This window comes from Heptranchias perlo, chromosome 20, assembly GCF_035084215.1.
Source record: "Heptranchias perlo isolate sHepPer1 chromosome 20, sHepPer1.hap1, whole genome shotgun sequence".
NCBI classification, from domain to species: Eukaryota; Metazoa; Chordata; class Chondrichthyes; order Hexanchiformes; family Hexanchidae; genus Heptranchias; species Heptranchias perlo.
Genome location: NC_090344.1, coordinates 26,957,778 through 26,984,570, shown reverse-complemented (window position 1 = coordinate 26,984,570; position 26,793 = coordinate 26,957,778). Strand labels below are relative to the sequence as shown.

The window sequence follows — 26,793 nt, the reverse complement described above, 5'->3', positions numbered from 1 at the left end:
AGGCCGAATTTAGGGAGTTCAGAGGAGAAGTGAAAAAGGAAATGAGAGGCAAAGAGAAATATGACTATAGACTGACGGCCAACATAAAAGGGAATCCAAAAGACTTCGACAGGCATGCAAACAGTAAACGGGTAGTCAGAGGAGGGGTGAGGCCGATTCGGCACGAAAAAGGAGGTCTACTCATGGAGGCAGAGGGGATGGCCTGGGTACCAAATGAGTACTTTGCATCTATCTTTACCAAGAAGCTGCTGCCAGAGTCTCAGCAAAGGAAGTTATCGTTGAGATACTGGATGGTCTAAAAATTGATAAGGAAGAGGCACTTGAACGGCTGTCTGTACTTAAAGTAGATAAGCCACCCGGTCCGGATGGGATGCATGCTCAGTTGCTGAGGGAAGTAAGGGTGGAAATTGCAGAGGTGCTGCCCATAATCTACCAACATCCTTAGATATGTGGGTGGTGCCAGAGGACTGGAAAATTGCAAAGGTTACACCCTTGTCCAAAAAAGGGTGTACGGCTAATCCCAGCAATTATAGGCCAGTCAGTTTAACCTCAGTGGTGGGGAAACGTTTAGAAACGATAACCCGGGACAGAATTAACAGCCACTTGGACGAGGGTGGATTGATTAGGGAAAGGCAGCACGGATTTGTTAAAGGCAAATCGTGGTTAACTGACCTGTTAGAGTTTTTTGATGAGGTAACAGAGAGGATAGATGAGGGCAATTTAGTTGATGTGGTGTATAAGGACTTTCAAAAGGTGTTTGCTAAAGTGCCGCATGGTCGGCTTCTCATCAAGATTGCGGCCCATGGAATAAACGGGGCAGAAACAACATAAATGCAGAAATGACGAACAGAAGGAAACAGATTACTGGTGAACTGTTGTTTTTCGAACTGGCGAGAGGTGTACAGTGGCGTTCCCCAGGGATCAGTGCTGGGACCACTGCTTTTCTTGATGTATATTAATGACTTGGACTTGAGTACACAGAGCACAATTTCAAAATTTGCAGATGAAACAAAACTTGGAAGGGTAGTAAACAGTGATAAGGATCGTGATAGACTTCAAAGGATATAGACAGGCTTGGGCGGAGACGGGGCGGAGACGGGGCAGATGAAATTTAACGCAAAAAAATGCGAAGTGATACATTTCGGTCGGAAAAACGAGGAGAGGCAATATAAACTCCAGGGCACAAATGTAAAAGCGGTAGAGGAAGAAAGAGGGGTTTATGTGTATAAATCGTTGAATGTGGCAGGGCAGGTTGAGAAAGCGGTTAAAAAGCATACGGCATCTTGGGCTTTAGAAATAGAAGTATAGAGTACAAAAGTATAAAAGTATAGAAGTCAGGATGAAACTTTATAACACACTGGTTCGAACACAACTGAAATTTTGTGTGGGGTTCTGGACACCGCACTTCAGGAAAGATGTGAAGGCCTTCGAGGGGGTGCAGAAAAAAATACTATCATAATTCCAGGGATAAGGGACTTTACTCACGTGGATAGACCGGAGAATCTGAGGTTGTTCTCCTTGGAACAGAGACGGTTTTGTAGAGATTTGATCGAGGTATTCAAAATCATGAAGGATCAAGACATGGAAGATGGAGAGAAACTGTTCCCATTGGCGGAAGGGTCAAGAACCAGAGGACATAGATTTAAAGTGATTGGCAAAATAACCAAAGGTGACATGAGGAAAAACTTTTTTACACAGCGAGAGGTTCGGATCTGGAATGCACTGCCCGAGGGTGTGATGGAGGCAGATTCAATCATGGCCTTCAAAGGGGAGCTGGATAAGTACTTGAAAGGAAACAAAATGCAGGCCTTCGGGGAAAGGCAGGGGAGTGGTTCTAGCTGGATTGCTCTTGCAGAGATCTCGCACGGACTCGATGGCGCGAATGGCCTCTTTCCGTGCTGTAAGCTTTCTATGATTCAATTCTATGTGTTGGTTGCAATGCAAAGGGAACAGAGCGTGCCAGAAATCGATACGACTCTGAGTATCCTCACAAGCAATGTATTTTAAGAGCAACTCATTCTGAAACGTCTTACTTGACAACTCAAGTCGTGCACTCGAAAGCAATTTGGTAAAGGGAGACTAATATTGGTGACTGGAAATAGTTGGTGCACAACTTGATATTGCTGTGCACCCGAACAGAAAACGAGATTGAATGGATCGAAGTGGTCTGAAAGGATGGTCGATCGGCTGTGAGACGCATCCAACTTTTACACTGGCTGCAAAACTAAAGTCACAGCGGCTCGTTGGTCTAGGGGTATGATTCTCGTTTAGGGAGTTTGATTCAGTGATATGCGAGAGGTCCCGGGTTCAAGTCACGGACGAGGCCGCATGTGTTTCGCCTTTAAGTGAAAAGTCACCAATTGTCTTCTCACATCTTTTCAGTTTTGCTGTTGGTGGAACTGAATTACATCCAGAGGATGTTTGAGCTCCAGTGGACTGAATGCCGAAGTTTCGTCGACGCAATACACATGAAGCAAATAAAATGTCTCAAGATGTTGAGGAGATTGAAACTGAATTTGGATTTTTCCCAATTCAGGCGGACATTGGATGACGGGATAGAAAGCCACATATCCAATTTTGCCGATGACACCAAGATCGGCAGCATTGTAAGCAGTGCAGATGAAAGCATAAAATTTCAGAGAGGCAGTAATATAAAAAATGAATGGGCAAAATTGTGGCAAATCGATATGAATTTAGTCAAGTGTGATGTCATCCACTTTTGACCTAAAAGGATAAATCAGAGTACTTTCTAAATGGTGAAAAGCTCGAAACAGTGGAGGTCCAAAAAGACTTTGGGGTCCATGAACATACATCATTAAAATGTCATGAACAGTTAAAAAAATAATTTAAAAGGTTAATGGAATGTTGGTCTTTATATCTAGACGACTAGAATACAAGGAGATAGGCATTATGATACAGTTATACAAAGCTCTGGTTAGACCACACCTGAAGTATTGTATTCAGTTCTGGGCAACGCACCTTAGGAAGGATATGTTGGCTGTGGAGGGAGTGCAGCGTCGATTTACCAGAATGTTACCTGGATTCGAAAGTTTAAATTAGGCGGAGAGATTACATGAACTTGGGTTTGCCTCGAATTTAGTAGATTAAGTGCTGATTTGATCGAACATTTCAAAATAGTAAGGGGAACTGATGGGGTAAATAGAAAAAAAAAACTATTTCCGCCGGTTGGGTTGTCTCGGACGAGGGGACGCAGCCTAAATATTAGGGTCAGGACTTTCAGGAGTGAAGTTGGGAAACACCTCTGCAAGCAAAGGGAGGGAGAAGTTTGGAATTCTCTTCCACAAACGGCAGTTGATGCGAGCTCAATTGTCAACTTTAAAACTGAAATTGATAGATTTTTGTTAACCAAAGGCATTAAGGGACACGGGGCTAAGGCGATAATATGCAGTTAGGTGACATATCAACCAGGATCTCACTGAAATGCGCATAAGGCTCGAGGGGCGAAATAGTATACTTTTGCTCCTCAGCTCCTCATTGTTACAGAATGATCCTGCATTGTATCGGGAATCGAACCAAGGTCTCCAGCGTAACAAGGAAGAATTCGACCCCAAGCACCATCAATGCGCGCGTTTGTAACAGCAGCATGTGTCCATTTGGAATCCGATCTGAATGAACATGCCGTTTCCAGCTGCGGTGGCCGAGTGTTTAAAGCGTTGGACTCAAAATTCAATTGAGGTTTTCCTGCCCAGGTTTGAATTCTGCTCGCAGAGCTACTGTTTAAAGATCCCTTCAGTGCTGAAAGAGATTAATTGGAGTTAATTGACCGCATTTATCTCTCTCCCAGAATGAGAGATTCTCCAGCTTTTAACTTGTGTCCAATCTTCTCTTGCAAGATTTCAAGACCCAAGAAGGAATGTCTCCCAATCTGTAACATAAATTCTGCTAGTTTGCAAAACCTGACATTTATACTCTTTATTTTCTTTGCCTGCATCTCTCCATCTCTCCATGTCTCTGTCTCTTGTCTCTCTGTATTGTCCACAATGGACTTCTCAGGCTTCCTTGAACGGCGATGGCTGATCTCACCTGCAACAATTGCAGAGAAGGGTAAAGAAAAAACAGACTGAGGAAGTAGGAAAAGGAAAGGTGCAACCCAGCTGATAAATTCGTAGCTAATGTTTCCACATCCGTGGCTCTTCGTTCTCATGGTGAATGAAAGCAGCAATTTGAGTAAAGTGTACTTCTGGTGGAGTGTAAACTATGACGATGCCGAGACAGACGACAATGTCGTTTCAGAGTAATTCATTCTGTAAAGTGTTACTTGATAATACAAGTCGTACATTCAGAACTAATTTGATAAAGAGAGACGAATATTGTTGATCTGAAATAATTAGTTTAGAACCTGATATTGCTCTACATCGTATATCGTACAAGAAAGCGAGATTGGATGGCCATGGTGTTCTGAAAGGATGGCGGATCGGCTGCGTAGCAGCGAAATTTTACAGTGGCTGCACGGCTCTGTTACCAGTTGGACTTTGGATCTGATTCTCGCTCAGCGAGTTTCACTGGTTCAAATCCCGGTATGAGCCCCCTTGCGTCCCCATTTTTCGTCAAAAACCACCAATTGGCTTCTCACATCTTTCAAGCAAGTGCAGAAGGCAGATTTGACTTATCTCCAGCCGAGCATGTTTGAACACCAGAGGAGAGAATGCAGAGGGTATGCCCACGAAAGACACGTAGACGAAATGAAGATAATCTTTCAAGAAGTTGTACAGATTGAAGCCGGCACATGAATTTATCCCAATTCAGGCGATTTCATGGGTACAGATACAAAAGGTAAAGGAAGCTGCATTGGCCTGGAACCAAACCCCTGGTTTCCCGTCGGCAGGCGAGAGTTCTACACTCAACCATCAATCCACACACGGCTGCAGGCTGCACGTGTGGCGTTGGATACAAGTCTGGAACATGCAGTCTGGCAGAGTTCCTGTGATTATCCTGCGCAGTCTCCAACCGCGTGCTACCTGTGGGTGACCAAACGAGTGGGTCAAGCATGGTCTTGAAATTCACTGAGATTCGAAATCACTTCACACCGCCACTGTAAAATGGTCAAATAAATAAGAGCTGTCGTTAGCAGGCAGTGTTTACTTTTTTCAGAAATAATGTAAGAATCCAGCCCTATGTACAACTCTAAGATTTCACGATATGCGACGAATTTCCTTTAAGCTGCCACCTAAATTCTGCTCAACCACAGAATTGGAGATTTATACTATTTTTCTTTGCATCTATCTATCTATCTCTGTCTGCGTTTCTTCACTTTCGCTGTTGATCCCTAATGGACTTATCAGACTACCTTCAACAGCCAGGTCTGCAAACCCGGGATGGGATAAAGGCTGTCGGTTCTTCGTCCAATTGTTGGATTTCGACGGATTGAGTTTTGCTATTTTCCGTCTCCGTTTTCGGAAAATATAAACCGAGATGGGATTTCCCCTGCTCGGGTCCCGTCACCTGCGGATAATGGGAATGAACCCGATCTATCATCCGGTCCTAATATCTGTATTCTCATTGTTTAACAATAAAATTACGGGGTTACAGTTATTTTCAGGACACATTTTAGAAATTCAGACTTATTCGAAAACTAGAAGCACGTGGGATTAAAGGGCCTGTGGTAACGTGGGCAAGTAATAGGCTGGGGGATAGGTGGCAGAGAGTAGTGGTGAACGGATGTTTTTCTGACTGGGGAAAAATATGCAGTGGAATCCCCCAGGGGTCGGTATTAGGACTATTGCTTTTCTTGTTATATATAAATGTCTTGGATGTGGGAATAGGGAATACAATTTCGAAGTTTGCGGATGATACAGAACTTGGCAACGTAGTAAATAGTGAGCATGATAATAGCAGACTTCAGGAGGACATGGACAGACTGGTGAAATGGGCGGTCACGTGACAGATTTAACGCCGATCAGTGTGAAGTGATGCACTTTCAGAAGAAGAACATGGAGAGGCAGTATAATCTAAATGGAACAATTTATGGGGGGTTCCAAGAGCAGAGGAACCTGGGGGTTCATATTCAGAAAACAGGGCAAGTTGATAAGGCGGTTAAGAAAGCATATGGGATACTTCGCTTTGTAAATAGGGGCATTGAATACAAAAAATGGAAATCATACTAATCCTTACAAATCAGTGTTTAGGTCTCATCTGGAGTATACTGTACAGATCTGGGCACCACACTTTAGGATGAAAAGGGATTGAAGAGGATTCAGAGCAGGTTGACCTGGATGATACCAGGGATGAGGGACTTCAGTTATTTGGAGAGATTGGAGAAGCTGGGATTGTTCTCCTTACAGCAGAGATGGTTAACGGGAGACCTAATAGAGGTATTCAAAATAATGAGGGGTTTTGAAAGAGCAAGTAGGGAGAAACTGTTTCCTCTGGCATGTGGGTTGGTAACCAGAGATCATAGATTTAAAATAATTGGGAAAAGAACTAGAGGGGAATTGAGGAGAATTTTTTTCACACAGAGGGTTGTTAAGATCAGGAACGCACTTCCTGAAAGGGTGGTGGAAGCCGATTCCATGGGATCATTCAAAAGGCAATTGGACATAATTGAAGAGGACTAATTTGCAGTGTTATGGGGAAAAATCTGGGGTGTGGGTCTAATTTGGACAGGTCTTCGAAGAAGCCGGCACTGGCACGACGGCCGAATGGCCTCCTTCTTTGATGTAAGATTCTATGATTCTATGATTACCTTCTGAATCATTGCAATTGAAGCTATTCAGTGTTGAGCAACGAAGAAAATTATAACCGTGATATTCTGCTTCTCCATTCCCTTATGAATATCGCAGATTATAATGTCCAGGCGGAGGTGGGTCTGAATGGGGGATAGAGTGCGGAGATTGGAATGGAAGCCCAGCAGCATGAACTTGGTCTCATCAGTTTTTGTTATTTTTCCGACCAGTTGCCCGAAGCAGGCGGTGAACCTTTTTCTCGAGAGAGGATCGTCATTTCAGTTCAGAAGGAAAAAGGTATCAAGAAAATCGCGTAAAACGCACACAGAATGATCCGGGACTGACAGCACATCCCTTTTAAACAGACACAGACACGAAATGATCCGGACATAAATCATAATTATGGGACGTAAGTTTCTCTTACGTTGACCATAAGATTTACTCATTTTACAATGACACCAATGTACACTCTGATATTTCGCGATCTCACAATCTCACAATCTCAACACCTTCCTGGAAGGAACTGTTGCTGATTTCAGCAAACAATGCAAAACCCTCCGTCTGCCGTTTCGAGAAGGATGGGACTTTCACCAGACTTTCTGGGTGGACTGAATGGGAGAAACAAAACTTAAACGCAATAACGACGAGGATGGGATTCGAACCCACGCGTGCAGAGCACAATGGATTAGCAGTCCATCGCCTTAACCTCTCGGCCACCTCGTCGCATGCAGAAACGTGCGAAACCCCCTTTATTCAAAATTAAAATTCTGGCTATGTTGCCAATCTGAAATAAAAACTGTCAATGTGGATATCCTCAGCAGGTCAGGCAGAATCTTTCGACATAGAAACAGAGTTAACGTTTCAGGTCGATGACCATCACATGATTATTCCAACTCACTCAACTTGCGCCTTGGAAATGGTTGAACGGCTTTAGGGAGTTAGAAGGTGAGTCACTTGGCGCAGAATATCCAGCCTCTGGCCTGCTCTTGTCGCCGCAATATTTATGTAGCTGGTCCAGTTAAATTTCTGGTTAATGATGACCACTAGTATGTTGATGGTGGTGGATTCGGCGATGTTACTAACGAATCCCCACAGAAGAGATTTACTATAATGATTCCAGGGATGAGGGGTATACGTTTCATGAATAGATTGGAGAAGCTGGGGTTGTTCTGCTTGGAACAGAGATGGTTACTAGGAGATTTGATAGAGGTATTCAAAATCATGAAGAATCTAGACAGAGGAGATAGAGAGAAACTGTTCCAATTGGCGGAAGGTTCAAGGACCAGAGAACATAGATTTAAGGTGTTTGGCAAAAGAACCAAAGGTGACATGAGGAAAAACTTTTCGACACAGCGAGTGTTTAGGATCTGGAATACACCGCCCGAGGGGGTGGTGGAGGCAGATTCAATCGTGGTGTTCAATAAAGAACTGGATAAGTATTTGAAACGAAAGAGAATACAGGTCTACAGGGATAGGGTGGGGGAGTGGGTCTGTCTGGATTGCACGTGCAGAGAGCCGGCACGGACTCGATGCGCCGAATGGCCTCTTTTCGTGCTGTGACCTTTCTCTGATTCTATTCTATTTGTGGGAGGCGATGCGAAGCGACCGGAGCGTGACGTAAATCGACCTGCTCATGTACATTCCCTGATAATAAATCCTTGTGTGATGCAAAGAAGAAATTCATAATTATGGTACATATCTTTTATATTATACTGACTATAAGAGGTACTCGGTTCACCAGGGCGCCATTGTGCACATTGGTTGATACTTCACCGAGATCATATCTTCCAGTCCCAAGACCTCCGTCCAAGAAACAGTTGAGTGGCAATCCAGACTTTTTTTTTTTTTTTATTCGTTCACGGGATGTGGGCGTCGCTGGCAAGGCCGGCATTTATTGCCCATCCCTAATTGCCCTTGAGAAGGTGGTGGTGAGCCGCCTTCTTGAACCGCTGCAGTCCGTGTGGTGACGGTTCTCCCACAGTGCTGTTAGGAAGGGAGTTCCAGGATTTTGACCCAGCGACAATGAAGGAACGGCGATATATTTCCAAGTCGGGATGGTGTGTGACTTGGAGGGGAACGTGCAGGTGGTGTTGTTCCCATGCGCCTGCTGCCCTTGTCCTTCTAGGTGGTAGAGGTCGTGGGTTTGGGAGGTGCTGTCGAAGAAGCCTTGGCGAGTTGCTGCAGTGCATCCTGTGGATGGTGCACACTGCAGCCACAGTGCGCCGGTGGTGAAGGGAGTGAATGTTTAGGGTGGTGGATGGGGTGCCAATCAAGCGGGCTGCTTTATCTTGGATGGTGTCGAGCTTCTTGAGTGTTGTTGGAGCTGCACTCATCCAGGCAAGTGGAGAGTATTCCATCACACTCCTGACTTGTGCCTTGTAGATGGTGGAAAGGCTTTGGGGAGTCAGGAGGTGAGTCACTCGCCGCAGAATACCCAGCCTCTGACCTGCTCTCGTAGCCACAGTATTTATATGGCTGGTCCAGTTAAGTTTCTGGTCAATGGTGACCCCCAGGATGTTGATGGTGGGGGATTCGGCGATGGTAATGCCGTTGAATGTCAAGGGGAGGTGGTTCGACTCTCTCTTGTTGGAGATGGTCATTGCCTGGCACTTATCTGGCGCGAATGTTACTTGCCACTTATCAGCCCAAGCCTGGATGTTGTCCAGGTCTTGCTGCATGCGGGCTCGGACTGCTTCATTATCTGAGGGGTTGCGAATGGAACTGAACACTGTGCAGTCATCAGCGAACATCCCCATTTCTGACCTTATGATGGAGGGAAGGTCATTGATGAAGCAGCTGAAGATGGTTGGGCCCAGGACACTGCCCTGAGGAACTCCTGCAGCAATGCCCTGGGGCTGAGATGCTTGGCCTCCAACAACCACTACCATCTTCCTTTGTGCTAGGTATGACTCCAGCCACTGGAGAGTTTTCCCCTTGATTCCCATTGACTTCAATTTTACTAGGGCTCCTTGGTGCCACACTCGGTCAAATGCTGCCTTGATGTCAAGGGCAGTCACTCTCACCTCACCTCTGGAATTCAGCTCTTTTGTCCATGTTTGGACCAAGGCTGTAATGAGGTCTGGAGCCGAGTGGTCCTGGCGGAACCCAAACTGAGCATCGGTGAGCAGGTTATTGGTGAGTAAATGCCGCTTGATAGCACTGTCGACGACACCTTCCATCACTTTGCTGATGATTGAGAGTAGACTGATGGGGCGGTAATTGGCCGGATTGGATTTGTCCTGCTTTTTGTGGACAGGACATACCTGGGCAATTTTCCACATTGTCGGGTGGATGCCAGTGTTGTAGCTGTACTGGAACAGTTTGGCTAGAGGCGCAGCTAGTTCTGGAGCACAAGTCTCCAGCACTACAGCTGGGATGTTGTCGGGGCCCATAGCCTTTGCTGTATCCAGTGCACTCAGCCGTTTCTTGATATCACGTGGAGTGAATCGAATTGGCCGAAGACTGGCTTCCGTGATGGTGGGGATATCGGGAGGAGGCTGAGATGGATTATCCACTCGGCACTTCTGGCTGAATTGTGCAAACAGGTGTAAATCAGCAATGCGGAAAAGCACTTCCGATCAAAGAAGGGTTTTTGGTGAGGCGGCGAAAATGGAAGGGTGCACAAATTCTGGCAGCAGTGAGATTCGAACCCTCATAATTCAGAGATGGAAACCAGCATCTGAGACAGCGCAGTTATTCACGCACATGGTTAGCCATTGAGATCGGATGCCAAAGCTCATACAGCTGAAACGATTCCTCTGGTTCTTTCTCCACAGGCGCTGCCTGACCTGCTCAGCGTTTTCAGCATTTTCTGTTTTCATTTTTGTGATTTCACAATGGCTGTTTTCCTGAAAACACCCAATTTGACCCAAGGACGCAGCTCGCACTTCACTTTCCTCACGCGCTTAAAGTCTGCCGTTTCCGAACAAAATCCCCTCCGCGCCGAACTTTCAAAGGACCTTTCGCTCACGGCCAACCTCCTGTAATCGACACCTTTTCACCATTGCCGCTCTTTTCATTTCTCCTCATTCCTTTTCAATCGGACATTTCCACAGACCTATTAAGATCAAGCGGAACATTTCCGACTTTCCTGCACCGCCCAGATTGCCAAAAATGCACATTTCAGCCGTCTTTCGCAGCTCTGTTGCGCCGCCCGTCTCTCCCGCACATCAACTGATCGGTTAAAAGCGCCAACGACCATGAAAACAAAACCGAGTTCTTCAGTTAACATCCCTCGTGTCACAAGATACCCCATGGAAATTTCACGGAAAAGTATGCGCTGTCCTACCGAATGCCAGCCCTGCTTTCTTAGAGCTTGTCTCTGGAGCAGATCGAAATGTATCGACTGGTTTCAAGGCACAAATGAACATTGATGCGAACGGGACATGTGCCCCCGAGAAACAGCGGTCGATGGAGAGCAAACTTAAAGCCGGAAGAATGTGAAAGTGAATGTTAGATTCGGCAAGGCCGCAGGAAAGTCTCAATGAAATAGACCATGATCGTAGAAGGAAGGAAAAGCTGGAAGAAGCGGCAGGTCTGAATTGTGGATCATCCAGCAGAGACACACGGAGAACAAAAACAGGATAAAGACAAAGGTGCTGGGGCAGAAAGAAAAAGCACGAAATAAGAGGAATGAAAAGAGAGTGAAAGAAAGAATGGGAGAGAGGGAGGTGAAAGAAAGAAAGAGAGAAAGAAAGATAGAAGGGAGAGAGAAAATTAAGCGTGCAATGCTCACCCCGCAAACGGGCGCTGCTCCCAATCGGCTACACTTGGCCCCACAGATCCTCATCCCATTCACACCATCCTTCAATACACTGTCAATGTTGTGCAGTGAAACAGAGAGTTTAAAGGTATAAAGACACACACACCATCCTAAAATACACTTTCAATACCTGTGCAGAGAGACAGAGAGTTTAAAGATGCAGAGATACTTACATACTATCCTACGGTACACATTAAACATCCGTGCAGTGAGTCAGAGAGTTTACAGGTACAGAGACACACAGCGTCCCACAATACACTTCAAATCACGTGCAGTGAGTCAGAGCGTTTCAGGATATAGAGAAATTCACTTTCTTTTTTCAAAAGTGGTACATCCCAGAAGCAAGAGAGAGCGTGGGTCAGTCTCCCTCTCCTGATAGAGCTGAGGCTTGTCAGTCAAGAGTCCTCTCCTCCGTGTATTGGCCGTGGAGGAAGTGCAGAGTAGATTTAATAGAATACCTTCAGCCTGACCGAGGTTAGGCTGACTGGCCTGTAATTACTTGATCTATCCTTTTCTCCCTGTTTCTACAACAGTACAACTTTAGCAGTCCTCCAATCCTTCGGCATATCACCTGTAACCAGGGAGGATTGGAAAATGATGACCAGAGCCTCCGTTATTTCCTTCCTTGCTTCTGTTAACAGTCTGGGATATATTTCATCGGGGTCGGGAGATTCAGGTGGAGTGATCTGCGGACTTCATTTTCCTCTTTGCAAAGATTTTCACCGCAGGTCAAGATCACAAGTCTCGGTCCAAATTAGGACTACTTCCGGGTTTGAACCTCAAATCGTGAATTATCCCCTGACCTCAAGGAGCCAAAAAACGAGAACGTGTCTTTAAGTTAACCCGTTGCTGACACATTCTATGAGAGGTCTGACTGTACACTGAAAGGGCTTTTTAGAAGAGTCAATCCAATATCAGTTTCCTCCTCAAACCTGAACAAATACCAATTCCAAAGTGCCATTTTGTCGCTTAATTCCACAAATTAGGTAAAAATAATTAGTTACACAAGGCACTGCTGGGAGTTGAACCCAGGATCTCCTGTTTACAAGACAGATGCTTTAACCAACTAAGCCACAGCGCCCATTCACGATCGCTCAGCCCCACCTCCTCTCACTAATATCTATCAGCGATACGTCACTGTCTGTTTGGGGTTCAGACCGTTTCATCTTTGTCTGTTTGGTTTGTCCGTTCACCTGTGCATCCCGCTGCTGCCTCCATATCTCGTTTTGTTTATCTTTGTGTCTCCATCAATGCGTTGATATACGGATAAGTATGTGTACTTATGTTTGTTACATTAAATAAATTACCGGTTTAGACAATTCTCGCTCTGAAAGTGAAGAACTATTGAGACGCACTTTACAGCAAAGTATTGTTTATTTTGGTGCTGAAAATAAAAAACCGTAAGAGGTCCAAACAGGGAAAAGGAGATAAACATGTTAGGGAAAATGAGGACAACAGTCAAGATTTTTACCAGTATATTAAGTGAAAGAAGGGAGGCTGAGAGTAATGTGGGCCGCTTAAAGACAGATGGAGGTGATATTGTAATTGAAAATCATGAAATGTAGAGTTGGTGAATATTTACTTTGCTTCGTTCTTCACAGAAATAAATGAGGCTAACATATCAGAGATATGAGGAAAACTGTAAATAAATCAAGGGGTTTCAGTATAAGTAAAATAATGGCAATGGAGAAAATAATTCGATTAAAGATAGACAAATCTCCAGGACCTGATGGTAACCATCCCAGGGGACTGAGAGGACTAGGTGAGGAAATTGTACATGCTTTAGTCATGATCGTTCAAACTCTCTTGATTCAGGAATTGTTCCTTTGATGGAAACAATTTCAATGTCACTCCATTATTTGGGATGGGTAGCAGAGATGATGTTGGAAATTATAGACCCATTCGTCTGACATCCGTTGTGGGGAAGTTGCCAGTATCCGTTATTAGAGAAAGAGAGATTGAGCACTTGGATAAACATGAATTGATCAGAGAGAACCAGCATGGATTTGTAAAGGGTAAGTCAAGTCTAACAAAACTAGTTGAACTTTATGAAGATGTAACTAACGTGGTAGTTAATGGAGTGTCCATGGTTGTTATATGATATTGACTTCCAGAGGTATTCGATAAGGTACCATATAAGAGACTGTTAACGACAATGACAGTGCGTAGAATTTAAGACAACCTAATGAAATGGGTAGGGAGTTGGTTAGAAGGTGGGAGACAGAGTCCCGGTATATAAATGACATCGACGAAGGAATAGAGAGCCGTGTATCCACGTGTGTCGCTGACACCAAGATAGGTGTCGCAGTGAGTCGTGTAGATGGAAGCATAAAGTTACAAAAGGAAATTGATAAATTAAGTGAGTTGGCAAAACTGTGGCAGATGGAGCAACATAGAATTACATGGAAAGTACATCACGGAAACAGGCAATTCGGCCCAACCAGACAATGCCGGTGTTTATGCTGCAAACAAGCCTCCGCCAACCCCATTTAATCTAACCCTATGAGCAAACCCTTAGATTCCTTTCTCCTCTATTTGTTTTTCTAGCTTCGCTGTAAACGAATCCATGCTATTCGCCTAAACTACTCCTTGTGGGAGCGAATTGAACATTCTAGCCACTCTCTGGGTGAATGTGTTCCTCTTGAATGCCATATAGAATTAAATTGTGAATACCTTATATTCATTGCCCCAATGATTTGGAGTCGCCACCTCCACAAATGCAAACACCTTATCTACGTCTAACCTATCAAACCCTTGCATAATCTTAAAGTCCTATATCAGGTCACCCCTCAGCCTTCTCTTTTCTATACAGAAGAGTTCCAGTCTGTTCAAACTCTCAATATGGAGAAGTGTGAGTTCATCTACTTTGGACTGAAGCAAGATAGATCAGAGTATTTTCTGAAAGGTGAGAAGCTAGGAACTGTGGAGGAGCAGAGAGATTTAGGGGTCCAAGTACAGAAATCGCTAAAAGCCATTGGAATGGTCGAAAAATTTATTTAAATGTCTCATGGGATGTTGGCCTTTATCTCAAAGAAGCTGGTATTCAAAGGGGGAGAATGTTACAGATAGAAATATCTGCTGAGACCCCATTTAAAGTACTGCATTCAGCTCTGGGCACCACACATCAGGAAGGAAATATTGGCCTTGGAGAGGCTGCAGCGCAGATTCACCAGAATGATACCGGGGCTAAAATGGTTAAATTATGAGGACAGGTTATGCGGAGGTCGGTCCTCATTTTTCTCTTATGGATCCGGCCCCATCTGTTTACTGTTGACGGGAGCGCGTCTGATACTAAGTCAGTCAGAATCGGATGCAAATCACATAACCGGCACAGCGGGTCTGGGACTGGCGACTGGTTTTACATTGAGTCTTTTTTTATGGGATAGGCTGTACATTGTTTGTATAATAATAATAAGTTTGATACAATGAAGGTTTTTTCAGTTATTTCCCATTTCCACCCACACCAGTTTTACATAGCAAAAGGTAACAATATTTAAGGGATGTGATGTACAGTGTTAGTGGAATCAATGTAATTTAACTTGATATATTGTAGAATCTCTTGTCTATCCCAGGCTCTTACCTCAGGCTTAGATCCTCACCGAGTTTAAAACCAGTCACTCACTGATATAAATAAACCAGTAACAACCCCGAAACCTCAGCGGGTATATTTGTTCCGATACTAAGTGACGGTCCCAATTTCCACTGAAATTCTCGATCAGCAAATACCAGAGGCTGTTTTGGGTTTGACAAACTGTGAAACAGATTGTTTTAAAAGCCGGAAAGAGGGAAAAACTGGTGGTTGATATTAAGTGTTTTACATTAACGCTTTCTGTTTCCGATTTACAATTTATCTTTGTGTGTGACTGACAGGAGCGGCTATAACGGAGCCCAGTGACTGGGTAACGAGCTGCACTGAATCATTGTCCTGTGTTACTGACCGGCTCGTTAGACCTGTTCATTTCGTCTCATCTCATTGTCAGCAAACAGGAAATTACTAAAGTTTAGGCTGGTGAATAACAGCTCGAAATATCAATCCTCTCCACCATTGGGGACAGAGTCTTCCGAAAAACAGGGATTTTCACTCGTGCAAATTTCATCCACATTTTCTGCTCTTCATTTCTCTTATCTGTTTGATGCGGCTTTCCCTTCAATTCACGACCTACAGGAAAAACCCGATTTTATCGTCGATTTTCGGGTCAAGAGGTATGGTGAGATTTCAAATAATTCAAATCGACCCTTATTGACGCCAATATCGTCACCTACACGTTTGACAAATGCAAAGCGGCTTCACTCACGGTTTTGCTGCACAACTCGTTCAAAGATACTTTCGGTAATTGGAGGGTCTTTGAAGTGATGACACGAACATCACAATTCGCGCTGCCATTTTCCTCAAGACGCTTCAGATTCATGTGGAATGATTACGGTCTGGCGTTTAAATCCGTTCCCTTTTCACAAATCCCCCTTTGAACCTGTATCCTTCAGTATTTTTGATAACCGATACCAAATCGGTTTGCCCTGTACTGTACATTATTTTTTAAATATTACAGATAAGCGGAGCACTTGAGCTGTCACAGCAGTGACTTTGACTTTTCTCCCTCTCCTCTCGATCTCCCCGGTAACTGCTACTAATCACAATCTTCTGTCACAATTCTCCATCAGAAAGTTCCGAGCCTCGGTTTTCAAATGAAATAACTCCCATCTCTTCAATCAACGACAGCTCAGAGAGAGTTTCCCAGTTTCATTTCACACTTTATCCAAATCCTCCTTCAAGTGCCATCAAAAATTGTCCTTTAGTTAATAATAATATAAATAAAAGTTCTTATCTTCTGGGGTTTTGTTTCAGATTCCACGACCTTTAAAGTTCACTGCGGACATTTATCGAAGCGCATCTTGATTGGAGGCTTCTTGGAGAAATCGGAGAAAGATCACGAAGCGATAATTGGGAGACGGAAAATGAAGCTGTTTGACGGGAGCACAGATAGAACCGATTGTGCGCTGCTCTTGTGGCGCAAACGGTCAGCGTGCTGTACTCTTGTTATGCTCCAAAAATGCCGAGGTTGTGAGTTTTAGCCTCACCTGGAACAGTGGAACATTTTGACCGGACTTCAAGGTTCAACTGATATGTTCCATAACGCATCTACTTCTTAGTGTTCCCATGTGGGCACTTGGGTTCCTCTGGTCTACCGTCTTGCAATAGTAGGTGTGAGTTTACTTGTTTATAGGGGGAGAGGGGGCGATTAGCGGCAGCTGAGATGGCAAAGGGGTCGGTACGAGATCTTTAAATCGAAAGAACCAAATAAAAAATTATTTCTTTCGTTTAGCGGATATTCATCGATTGGAAGTTTCGTGTGGGGAAAATTTGGAAGGGAAATCTGCTGCCTGGTGTCACTGTATAACGGGTGAAATTATTCAGTTTACAGATGTTGATACGCTGAAAGATCGAGAGGCCTTTTCCAACTCCCGTGTGGGACAAGTTCAGCTTTTGAGCCACTGGGTAAAGTGTTATTTTAATTGGTGCTAACGAATGACAAGACATTTGGCACAAACAAACAGAATTGTAACCTCACGAGTTCACTGTCCATGTTTCTTAAATCATGTTCAACAGAAACAAGGATTCTCCTCAACACGTCACTGAGAATTTTCAAAAAGGGATCCTCATCATGGTTCGACGTCAACGAGGGATAATTCATAGTACAGGAATCTGCATAGTGGAAACTTTTCTAATCGCGAGTCCGGGTAGCTCAATCGGAAGAACATCGGACTTTTAAAACCGATAATGATCTGAAGGTTCAAAGTCTGGTTCAGGCTGTAAATTTTGAAACAGCTGGCAAGTTCTGTCTTTGCAGCGGAGCAACAACTGCGGGACAGACGATGCTGCGATGTGCTGTCAAAGCTTCGGTGGTATCTTATTTCCCAGGGATGGACAGAAATGCGCTTTCTTCGGCGGCATTCGCTGCTTTCCGCCAGCAACGTGTGATTGGAGAGAGCGGGGCCGGACAGGCGGCCTGAATGTTATCGCTGTCATGGCCTCACTCAATCCGGGAGCTGGGGAACATCGAAATCGAAAAACTGATGGATGCAGTGCTGTTTAGAACTGCAGTTATTAACCGAGGCAGCGCTGCAGGATTCTTTAATGATCTCTCACAAATCAACGGAAAACTGTCGCAATTTGCAGCTTTGAGAGGGGCTTTCTGCACCGTCAAGGCAGGAAACGGGAGTGAGGAAGAGACACTGTCGGTAACTCTGCAATGCTTGAGTTTGTGTAGAACTGTGCAGAGGTTCGATGAGGTGCTGTATTTTATTCATATTTAACTACAGAGTGAATTCTTGCTTTATTTATATTTATTAAATGTTAGTGGATAACGTTTTCAAAATATTTCCGCTCGGTTTCGAACCAGGGTTATTTAGTGTGTTAGACGAACGTGATAATTAATACACAACGAAAAGTCAACTGTGTAAATGCATATCGGCTTAACTCAGGAGATACGTGCCGTCTGCAAATGCTCTCAGTGCGAGAGCCGGGTCAGATTCCCGTTCAGGGAATTAACTTTTACATAATAGTTTATTGTATTAATTTAGCAAAAATCATTAAACTCTGCAAAAAGATGAATACTCGTTTTAATCGCCATTATTCAACCAGCAACATTCTGTTTCAGACTGAAGGAAATCCTAACATTTTTTTTATTCATTCATGGGATGTGGGCGTCGGTGGAAAGGCCAGCACTGATTGCCCAATCCTAATTGCCCTTGAGAAGATGGAGGTGATCCGCCTTCTTGAACCGCTGCTCTCCGTGTGGTGAAGGTTCTCCCACAGTGCTGCGAGGTCGGGAGTTCCAGGATTTTGACCCAGCGACGATGAAGGAACGGCGATATATTTCCAAGTAACGATGATGTGTGATTTGAAGGGGGGCGTGCAGGTTGTGGTGTTCATATGCGCCTTCAGCACTTATCCTTCCAGGTGGGAGAGGTCGCGGGTTTGGGAAGTGCATCTTGTGGATGGTACACACTGCAGCCACGGTGCGCTGGTGGTGAAGGGAGTGAATGTTTAGGGTAGTGGATGAGGTGCCAATCAAATGGGCTGCTTTTTCCTGGGTTGTGTCGAGCCTCTTGAGTGTTGTTGGAGCTGCACTCATCCAGGCAAGTGGAGAGTATTCCCTCACACTCCTGACTTATGCCTTGTAGATGTTAGAAAGGTTTTGGGGAGTCACGAGTCTCCAGTGCAATCACACCTTTCCTGTAATGTGATGACCACAACTGCACGCAGTACTCAAGTTGTGGCCTAACTAATGTTATATACAGTTCCAGCGTAACCTCACTGCTGTTACAGTCTATGCCTCGGCTAATTAAGGAAAGTATCCTGCATGCCTTTTAACCACCTTATCTACCTGTCCATCTACCTTCAGGGATCTGTGGATATGCACTCCAAGATCCCTCTGTTCATCTACACCTCTCAGTATCCTCCCAAGCAAGGTAGTTTCAGAGCAACTAATTGTGAAACGTCTTACTTGATCATACAGGTCGTCCAGACATAACCATTTGGTAAAGGGAGACGAATATTGGTGATTGGAAATAGTTAGTGTGCAAATTGATATTGCTGTACACCTGAATAGAAAACGAGATGGGATGGACAGAAGCGGTCTGAAAGATGGCTGATCGCCTGTGGGAGACAGCGGACATTTATACTGGCTGCAAGACGTCAGCTGCAGTGGTTTGTTGTTCTCGGGGTATGATTCTCACTTTGGGGATTTTATTGATTAATGATACGAAGGATGCCGGGTTCGAATCCACGACGACCCTTACAACCACAAGGCTTTTTGTGAAAAGTCACCAATTGGATTCTGATACCTTTTCAGTGTTGCTGTTGGTCGAATTGAATTATATCCAGAGCAATTTTAAGATCCAGAGGAGAGAGTACGGAACTTTCCAAGGCGAAACATATGTGAAGTAAATAAATGTCTCAAGCTGATGAGGAGATTGAAGCTCGATGTGAATTTACCTTCAGGCGGCCTCATTGATATTAGATGACAGGATAGAAAGCCACATATCCAAATTAGCCGATAACACCAAGATGGGCAGCATTGTACGCAGTGCAGATGGAAGAACAATATTACAGAGAGACATTAATATAATAAATGAATGGGCAAAACTGTGACAAATGGATTTCAATTTAGTCCAGTGTGAGGTCATCCACTTTGGACCTAAAGATAATATTTCAGAATACTTTCTAAATGATGAAATGCTGGAAACTGGTCCAAAGGGACTTCGGGGTGCAGCTACATAGTCATTAGAATGTCATGGACAGGTGCAGAAAATAATCAAAAAGGTTAATGTAATGCTGGCCTTTATATTTAGAGGAATAGAATACTAGAGAATAGACATTATGCTACAGCTATTCAAAGCTCTGGTTAGATCACACCTGGTGTACTGTGTTCAGTTCTGGGCACCGCACCTGAGGGAGGATATATTGGCTGTGGAGGGAGTGCAGTGTAGATTTACTGGAATGATACCTGGACTCCAAGGGTTAAATTCCGACGAGAGATTACACAAACTAGGGTTGTTTACCCTGGAATTTGGGAGGTTAAGGGCTGATTTTATCGAAGTTTTCAAGATATTAAGGGAATTGTTGGGGTAGATAGAGAGAAACTATTTCTGCTCGTTGGGTGCCTGGGACGAGGGGACAAAGCATCAATATTAGAGTCAGCAATTGCAGGAGTGAAGTTGGGAAACACTTCCACAAGAAAAGGGAGGTAGAAGTTTGGAGCTCTCTGTGGCAAACAGCAGTTGATGCGAGCTTAATTGTTAATTTTAAACCTGAGTTTGACAGGTTTTTGTGAACCAAAGGAATTAAGGTATATGATGCTCAGGCGGTTTTCTGGATGTTGGTCACAGATCAGCCATAATCTCATTGAATTGCGGAACAGTCTCGAGGGGCAAAATGGCCGTTGCCAGTTCCCAAGTTGCTCATTGGTGCAGAAAACAAAGCGATCCTGCATTGGCCGGGAATCGAACCCGAGTCCCTCGCGTGGGAAGCGAGAATTCTACCACTGAACCACCAATGCTGGTACATCTATTAACTGCAAATGTCCACTTACGTCTCTTCGCTCTCATAGTGAATGAAAGTAGCAATTTGAGTAAAGTTTCCTTCCGGTCGAGTGTATATTGTGACGATACCGAGACAGACGATAATGTCGTTTCAGCGCAGTTCATTCTGTAAAGTGTTACTTGATATTACAAGTCGTACATTCAAAACGAATTTGATAAAGAGAGACTAATATTGTTGATATGAAATAATTGGTGTAGAAGCTGATATTGCTCTACATCGTACATGGTCCAAGAAAGCGAGATTGGATGGACAGAGCATTCTGAAAGGATGGCGGATCGGGTATATGGGAGCAGAATTTTACCCTGGCTGAACGTCTCCGTTGCCTTTGGGTCTGATTCTCGCTCAGGGAGTTTCACTGGTTCAAACCGGATGAACCCCGTTGTGTCCCCATTTTTAATCAAAATCACCAATTGGTTTCTCACATCTTTTCAGCGGTGCAGAAGGCAGGTTTGACTTATCTCCAGCAGAGCATGTTTGAGCACCAGAGGACAGAATGCAGAGTGTTTGTCCACGTAACACACAGAGACGAAATGAAGATAATCTTTCAAGAAGTTTTACAGATTGAAGCCGGCACGTGAATTTATCACAATTCAGGCGATCTCATGTGTGCAGAATGAAAAGATAAAGGATGCTGCATTGGCCTGGAACCAAACCCCTGGTTTCCCACCGGCAGGCGAGGGTTCCACCACTGAACCGCTAATGTACACACAGCTGCAGGTTGCACGTGTAGCGTGTGATATATGTCTTGAATACGCAGTCTACAAAGCTCCTGTGCAGCCTGTTTTTACAGCCGCTCGGTACCTGTGGGTTAACTGAGCGAATGAGGCAAGGCATGGACTTCAAAATTCACTGGGCGTTCGAAACCAACTCACACTCATAGTGCGAAATGCTCAAATAAATAACAGCTGTAATGACCAGGCAGTGCTTCTCTCAGAGATAAAGAGATAATCCAGCCAAATGTTTGCTTATAAGATTTCACGATATGGGGTTTAATTTAAGCTGCACCTTAAATTCAGCTTAATCACCGAATGTGGAGATTTATACTATTATTTTCTTTGCGTGCTTCTCTATCTCTGTCTGCATTTCTTCTCTCTCTCTGTGTTTTCCCCTGATGGACTTATCAGGCTTCCTTGAACGGCAGGTCTGGATAGAATATGGCTGTCGGATCTTCAGTCAAATGTTGTATTTCGACGGGATGATCTTTGCGATTTTCCGTCTCCGTTTTCGGAAAATATAAACCCAGATGGGATTTCCCTTCCTCGCGTCCCGTCACCTGCGGGTACTGGGAATGAACCTGATCTATCACTCGGTCTTAATATCTGTATTCTCATTGCTCAAGAATAAGATAACGGGGTTACAGCTATTCTCAGGTCACATTTTAGAAATTAATACACAACAGATTTATTCGAAAACTGGACGCATGCGGGGTTAAACGACCAGTGGTAATGCGGGCACGTAATTGGCTAAGGGATAGGATGCAGAGAGTAGTGGTGAACGGATGTTTTTCTGACTGGAGCGAAACATGCAGTGGGATCCCGCAGGGGTCGGTATTAGGACTATTGCTTTTCTAGTTACATATAAATGACTTGGATGTGGGAATAGGGAGTACAGTTTCGAAGTTTGCGGATATTACAAAACTTGACAAAATAGTAAGTAGTGAGGAAGATAGTCGCAGACTTCAGGAGGACATGGACAGAATGGTGAAATGAGCAGTCCCGTGACAGATTTAATACAGATCAGTGTGAAGTGATGCACTTTTGGAAGAAGAACATGGAGAGGCAGTATAATCTAAATGGAACAATTTATAGGGGGGTGGGGGCGGGGTTGTGCAAGAGCAGAGGAACCTGGGGGTGCATATTCAAAAAACACGGCAAGTTGATAAGGCGGATTAGAAAGCATAAGGGATACTTTGCTTTGTAAATAGGGGCAGTGAATACAAAAAAAGTAAGTCATATTAATCCTTACAAATCAGTATTTAGGCCTCAGCTGGAATATATTGTACGGTTCTGGGCACCACACTTTTGGATCAAAAGGCATTGAAGGGGATTCAAAGCAGGTTGATCTGGATGATACCAGGGATGAGGGACTTCAGTTATGTGGAGAGATTGGAGAAGCTGGGATTATTCTCCTTACAGCAGAGAAGGTTAACGGGAGACCTAATAGAGGTATTCAAAATAATGAGGGGTTTTGAAAGTACAAGTAGGGAGAAACTGTTTCCTCTGGCAAGTAGGTCGGTAACCAGAGGTCATAGATTTAAAATAATTGGAAAAGAAGGAGACCGGAATTGAGGAGAATTTTTTCACACTGAGGGTTTGTTAAGATCTGGAACGCACTTCCTGAAAGGGTGGTGGAAGCAGGTTCCGTAGAATCATTCCAGAGGGAATTGGACATGTACTTGAAGAGGACTAATTTGCAGGGAAAAATGTGAGGTGTGGGTCTAATTTGAAAGGCCTTGGAAAGATCCAGCACAGGTACCACGGCGGAATGGCCTCCTTCTGTGCTGTAAGATTCTATGATTCTATGATTACCTTCTGAATCATTACAATTGATGCTATTCAGTGTTGAGGAACCACGAAAATTACAACCATGACATTCGTCTTCTTCATTCCCTTATGAATATCGCAGATTATAATGTCCAGGCGGGGGTGGGACTGAATGGGGGATAGAGTGCGGAGATTGGAATAGAAGCCCAGCGGAATGAACTTGGTCTCATCAGTTTTTTCTCATCAACATTTACCTGACGAAGGAGGAAGCCTCCGAAAGCTTGCGAATTTAAAATAAAATTGCTGGACTATAACTTGGTGTTGTAAAATTGTTTACAATCATCAGTTTTTGTTATTTTTCCTACCAGTTACCCGAAGCAGGCGGTGAACCTTCTTCTCGAGGGAGGAACGTCATTTCAGCTCAGAAGGAAAAAGGTATCAAGAAAATCGGGTGAAACGCACATGGAATGATCCTGGACTGACAGCACATCCCTTTTAAACAGACACAGACACGGAATGATCCGGGACTTACAGCACATCCCTTTTAAACAGACACAGACGCGGAATGATCCGGGACATACAGCACATCCCTTTTAAACAGACACAGACACGGAATGATCCGGGATACAAATCACAATTTTGGTCGATAAGTTTCTCTGACGTTGACCACAAGATGGACCCTTTTTACCACGATTACCGCTGTACGTTGGTTGCGTCGCGATCTTCTCAATCTCAACACCTTCGTGGAAAGAACTGTTGCTGATTGCAGCAAACAACTCAAAAACCTCCGTCTGCAGTTTCGAGAAGCATTGGACTTGCAACCACACCTTCTGGATGGAATGAATGAGAGAAACAAGACTTGAACATAACACCGCAGAAAATGGGATGCGAAGCGAACCTACACGTGCAGATCACAATAGATTAACAAACCATTGCCTTAACCTCTCGGCCACCACATCACATAAGCAGAACTTGGAAAGCCCTTTTAATCAAAATGAAAATACTGGCTCTGTTGCCAATCTGAAATAATAACAGTCGATGCTGGAAATCGTCAGCAGGTCAGACAGAATCTTGAGATAGAGAAAGAGAGTAAATGTTTCAGGTCGATGACCTTTCGTCTGAGCTGAGTCAGAATAAAAGCGCTTTTATTTTCTTTTTTTGAATGCAAAGCCCTGGACTCTGAGGACATAAAGTCTGACCATACAATATGACCTGCCCATGCACCTAAATCGAGAATGTTGAAAATATCCAGTCAGCAGAAAACTTCGGTGGAAGAACAGATTTAGTCACTGCTTGCAGCATGCTGGAAGGAGCAAAGATTTATGGTGAGCGTAGGGAATTGCCAGGATACCAAGCATTAGGATTAACTCGATATTTTGGCAGAGAGTCCGTTGATGAATTTCAGATGGAACCGCAACATATTGAAATCCAGTCGGTGTGTGAAAGAAAGCGAGTGCTGATGGAAGGGGCTGGGAGTTCAGCAGTGTGGGGCCGTGTGCCCAAACACAGCAGTTAAATCCGATCCCCAATTAGTGAACCCATCCAAAAGTTCTGTTTGTTTGGTTGAGGGTTTTTTAAATTCGTTCATGGGATGTGACCGTCGCTGGCGAGGCCGGCATTTATTGCCTATCCCTAATTGCCCTTGAGAAGGTGGTGGTGAGCCGCCTTCTTGAACCGGGGCAGTCTGTGTGGTGAAGGTTCTCCCACAGTGCTGTTCGGTCGTGAGTTCCAGGATTTTAACCCAGCGACGATGAAAGAACTGCGATATATTTCCAATCAGGATGGGGTGTGTCTTGGAGGGGAATGTGCAGGTGGTATTGTTCCCATGTGTCTGCTGTCCTTGTCCTGCTAGGTGGGAGAGATCGTGAGTTTGGGAGGTGCTGTCGAAGAAGCCTTGGCGAGTTGCTGCAGTGCATCCTGTGGATGGTACACACTGCAGCCATTGTGCGCCGGTGGTGATGGGAGTGAATGTTTAGGGTGGTAGATTGGGTGCCAATCAAGCGGGCTGCTTTGTTCTGGATGGTGTCGAGCTTCTTGAGTGTTGTTGGAGCTGCACTAATCCAGGCAAGTGGAGATTATTCCATTACACTCCTCACTAGTGCCTTGTAAATGGTGGAAAGGCTGTGGGGAGTCAGGAGAATATCCAGCGTCTGACCTGCTCTTGTCGCCACAGTATTTATGTGGCTGGTCCAGTTAAGTTTCTGGTCAATGTGACCCCAAGGATGTTGATGGTTGGGGATTCGGCGATGGTATTGCCGTTGAATGTCAAGAGGACATGGTTAGATTTTCTTTTGTGGGAGACTGTCATTGCCTGGCACTTGTCTGGCGCGAATGTTACTTGCCACTTATCAGCCCAAGCCTGGATGTTGTCCAGGTCTTGCTGCATGCGGGCACGGACTGCTTCTTTATCTGAGTGGTTGCGAATGGAACTGAACACCGTGCAATCATCAGCGAACATCCCCATTTCTGACTTTATGATGGAGGGAAGGTCATTGAAGAAGCAGCTGAAGATGGTTGGGCCGAGGACACTGCCATGTACTGTACATTACGTTTTAAATATTACAGCTAAGCAGAGCACTTGAGCAGTCGCAGCTGTGACTTTGACTTTTCACCCTCTCCTCTGGATCTCCCCGGCAACTGCCACGAACCACAATCTTCTGTAAAACTTCTCCATCAGAAAGTTCCTCGCCTCAGTTTTCAATTGAAATAACGCCCATCTCTTCAGTCACGGACAGCCCAGAGAGAGTTTCTGAGTTTCAGGTCCCACTTTGCCTAAATCGTCCTTAAAGTATTATGGAAAATGTCCTTCAGTTAATAATAATATAAATAAAAGTTCTTATCTTTTGGGGTTTTGTTCAGATTCCACGGCTTTCAAAGATCATTGCGGATATTTGACGAAGCGCCTCTTGATTGGCGGCTTCTCTTTGATTAAGATTCCGAAGCGATCATTGAGAGACCGAAAATCAAGCTGTTTGACAGAAACATTGATACTTTGGTACTTATGTTAGCAGTATGGGCTCTGGAAATGCATAGGTTGTGAGTTCGAGTCTCACCTTCAACAATCAAACATTTCACTGCGAGCATTTTAACCGGAGTTCAAAGTACAACTGGTAAGTTCCATGATGCATCGACTTCTTAATGTTCCCGTGTGGGCACTTGGGTTCCTCTGGCCTTCCGTCTTGCTTGAGCAGATGCGAGTTTCGTTGTTTTCGAGGGAGAGGGGGATCTCAGCGTCAGCTGTCATGGCAAAGGGGCCGTGATGAGATCTTAAAATCGAAGGAACCAAACATACGATTATTCTGTTCGTCAAGCGGATATTCATCGGTTGCAATTTTCGTGTGGGGCAAATTTGGAAGGGAAATATACTGCCTGGTGTCACTGTGTAACGGGTGAAATTATTCAGCTTACAGATGTTAATACGCTGAAAGGTCGAGAGGCCTTTTCTAACTCCCGTGTGGGACAAGTTCAACTTTTGGGCCAATTGGTAAAGTGTTATTTTAATTGGTGCCAACGAATGACAAGACATTTGGCACAAACAAGTTCGCTGTCCATGTTTCTTAAATCATGTTCAATAAAATCAAGGAATCCCCTCAACACGTGACTGAGAATTTTATTACAGGGACCCTCCCCCCTGTTCGACGTCTTCGAGGGATAATTCAGAGTCCTCTTATGAATATTTAAGATAGGAACTTAACGACGAGCGAGCCTGGGGAGATCACTCGTTAAAGCATCAAACTTTTAAAGCTGGTAGTGATATCAGGG

At 44.4% G+C, this 26,793-nt stretch overlaps 1 protein-coding gene and 3 non-coding genes across 4 annotated transcripts in view; all 4 read right to left on the bottom strand.

The window, feature by feature from the left end:
• The window catches only part of LOC137335996 (zinc finger protein 84-like), a 60,701-nt gene extending 34,348 nt beyond the window's left edge, over positions 1 to 26,353 (bottom strand). Inside the window, exons 1-2 of the mRNA XM_068001498.1 lie at positions 26,122 to 26,353; positions 23,737 to 23,929 (exon numbers count right to left, since the gene is read on the bottom strand). Coding sequence (XP_067857599.1) covers positions 23,737 to 23,929; positions 26,122 to 26,353 — 425 coding nt within the window. The remainder of the gene's footprint in view (positions 1 to 23,736; positions 23,930 to 26,121) is intronic.
• trnas-gcu (transfer RNA serine (anticodon GCU)) lies at positions 7,325 to 7,406 on the bottom strand. The gene has a single exon. It is a non-coding gene; the product is annotated as a tRNA-Ser (tRNA).
• Positions 12,453 to 12,526, bottom strand: trnat-ugu (transfer RNA threonine (anticodon UGU)). The gene has a single exon. It is a non-coding gene; the product is annotated as a tRNA-Thr (tRNA).
• Positions 20,434 to 20,504, bottom strand: trnag-ccc (transfer RNA glycine (anticodon CCC)). Its single transcript has one exon. It is a non-coding gene; the product is annotated as a tRNA-Gly (tRNA).
• Positions 26,354 to 26,793: the final 440 nt, after the last annotated feature.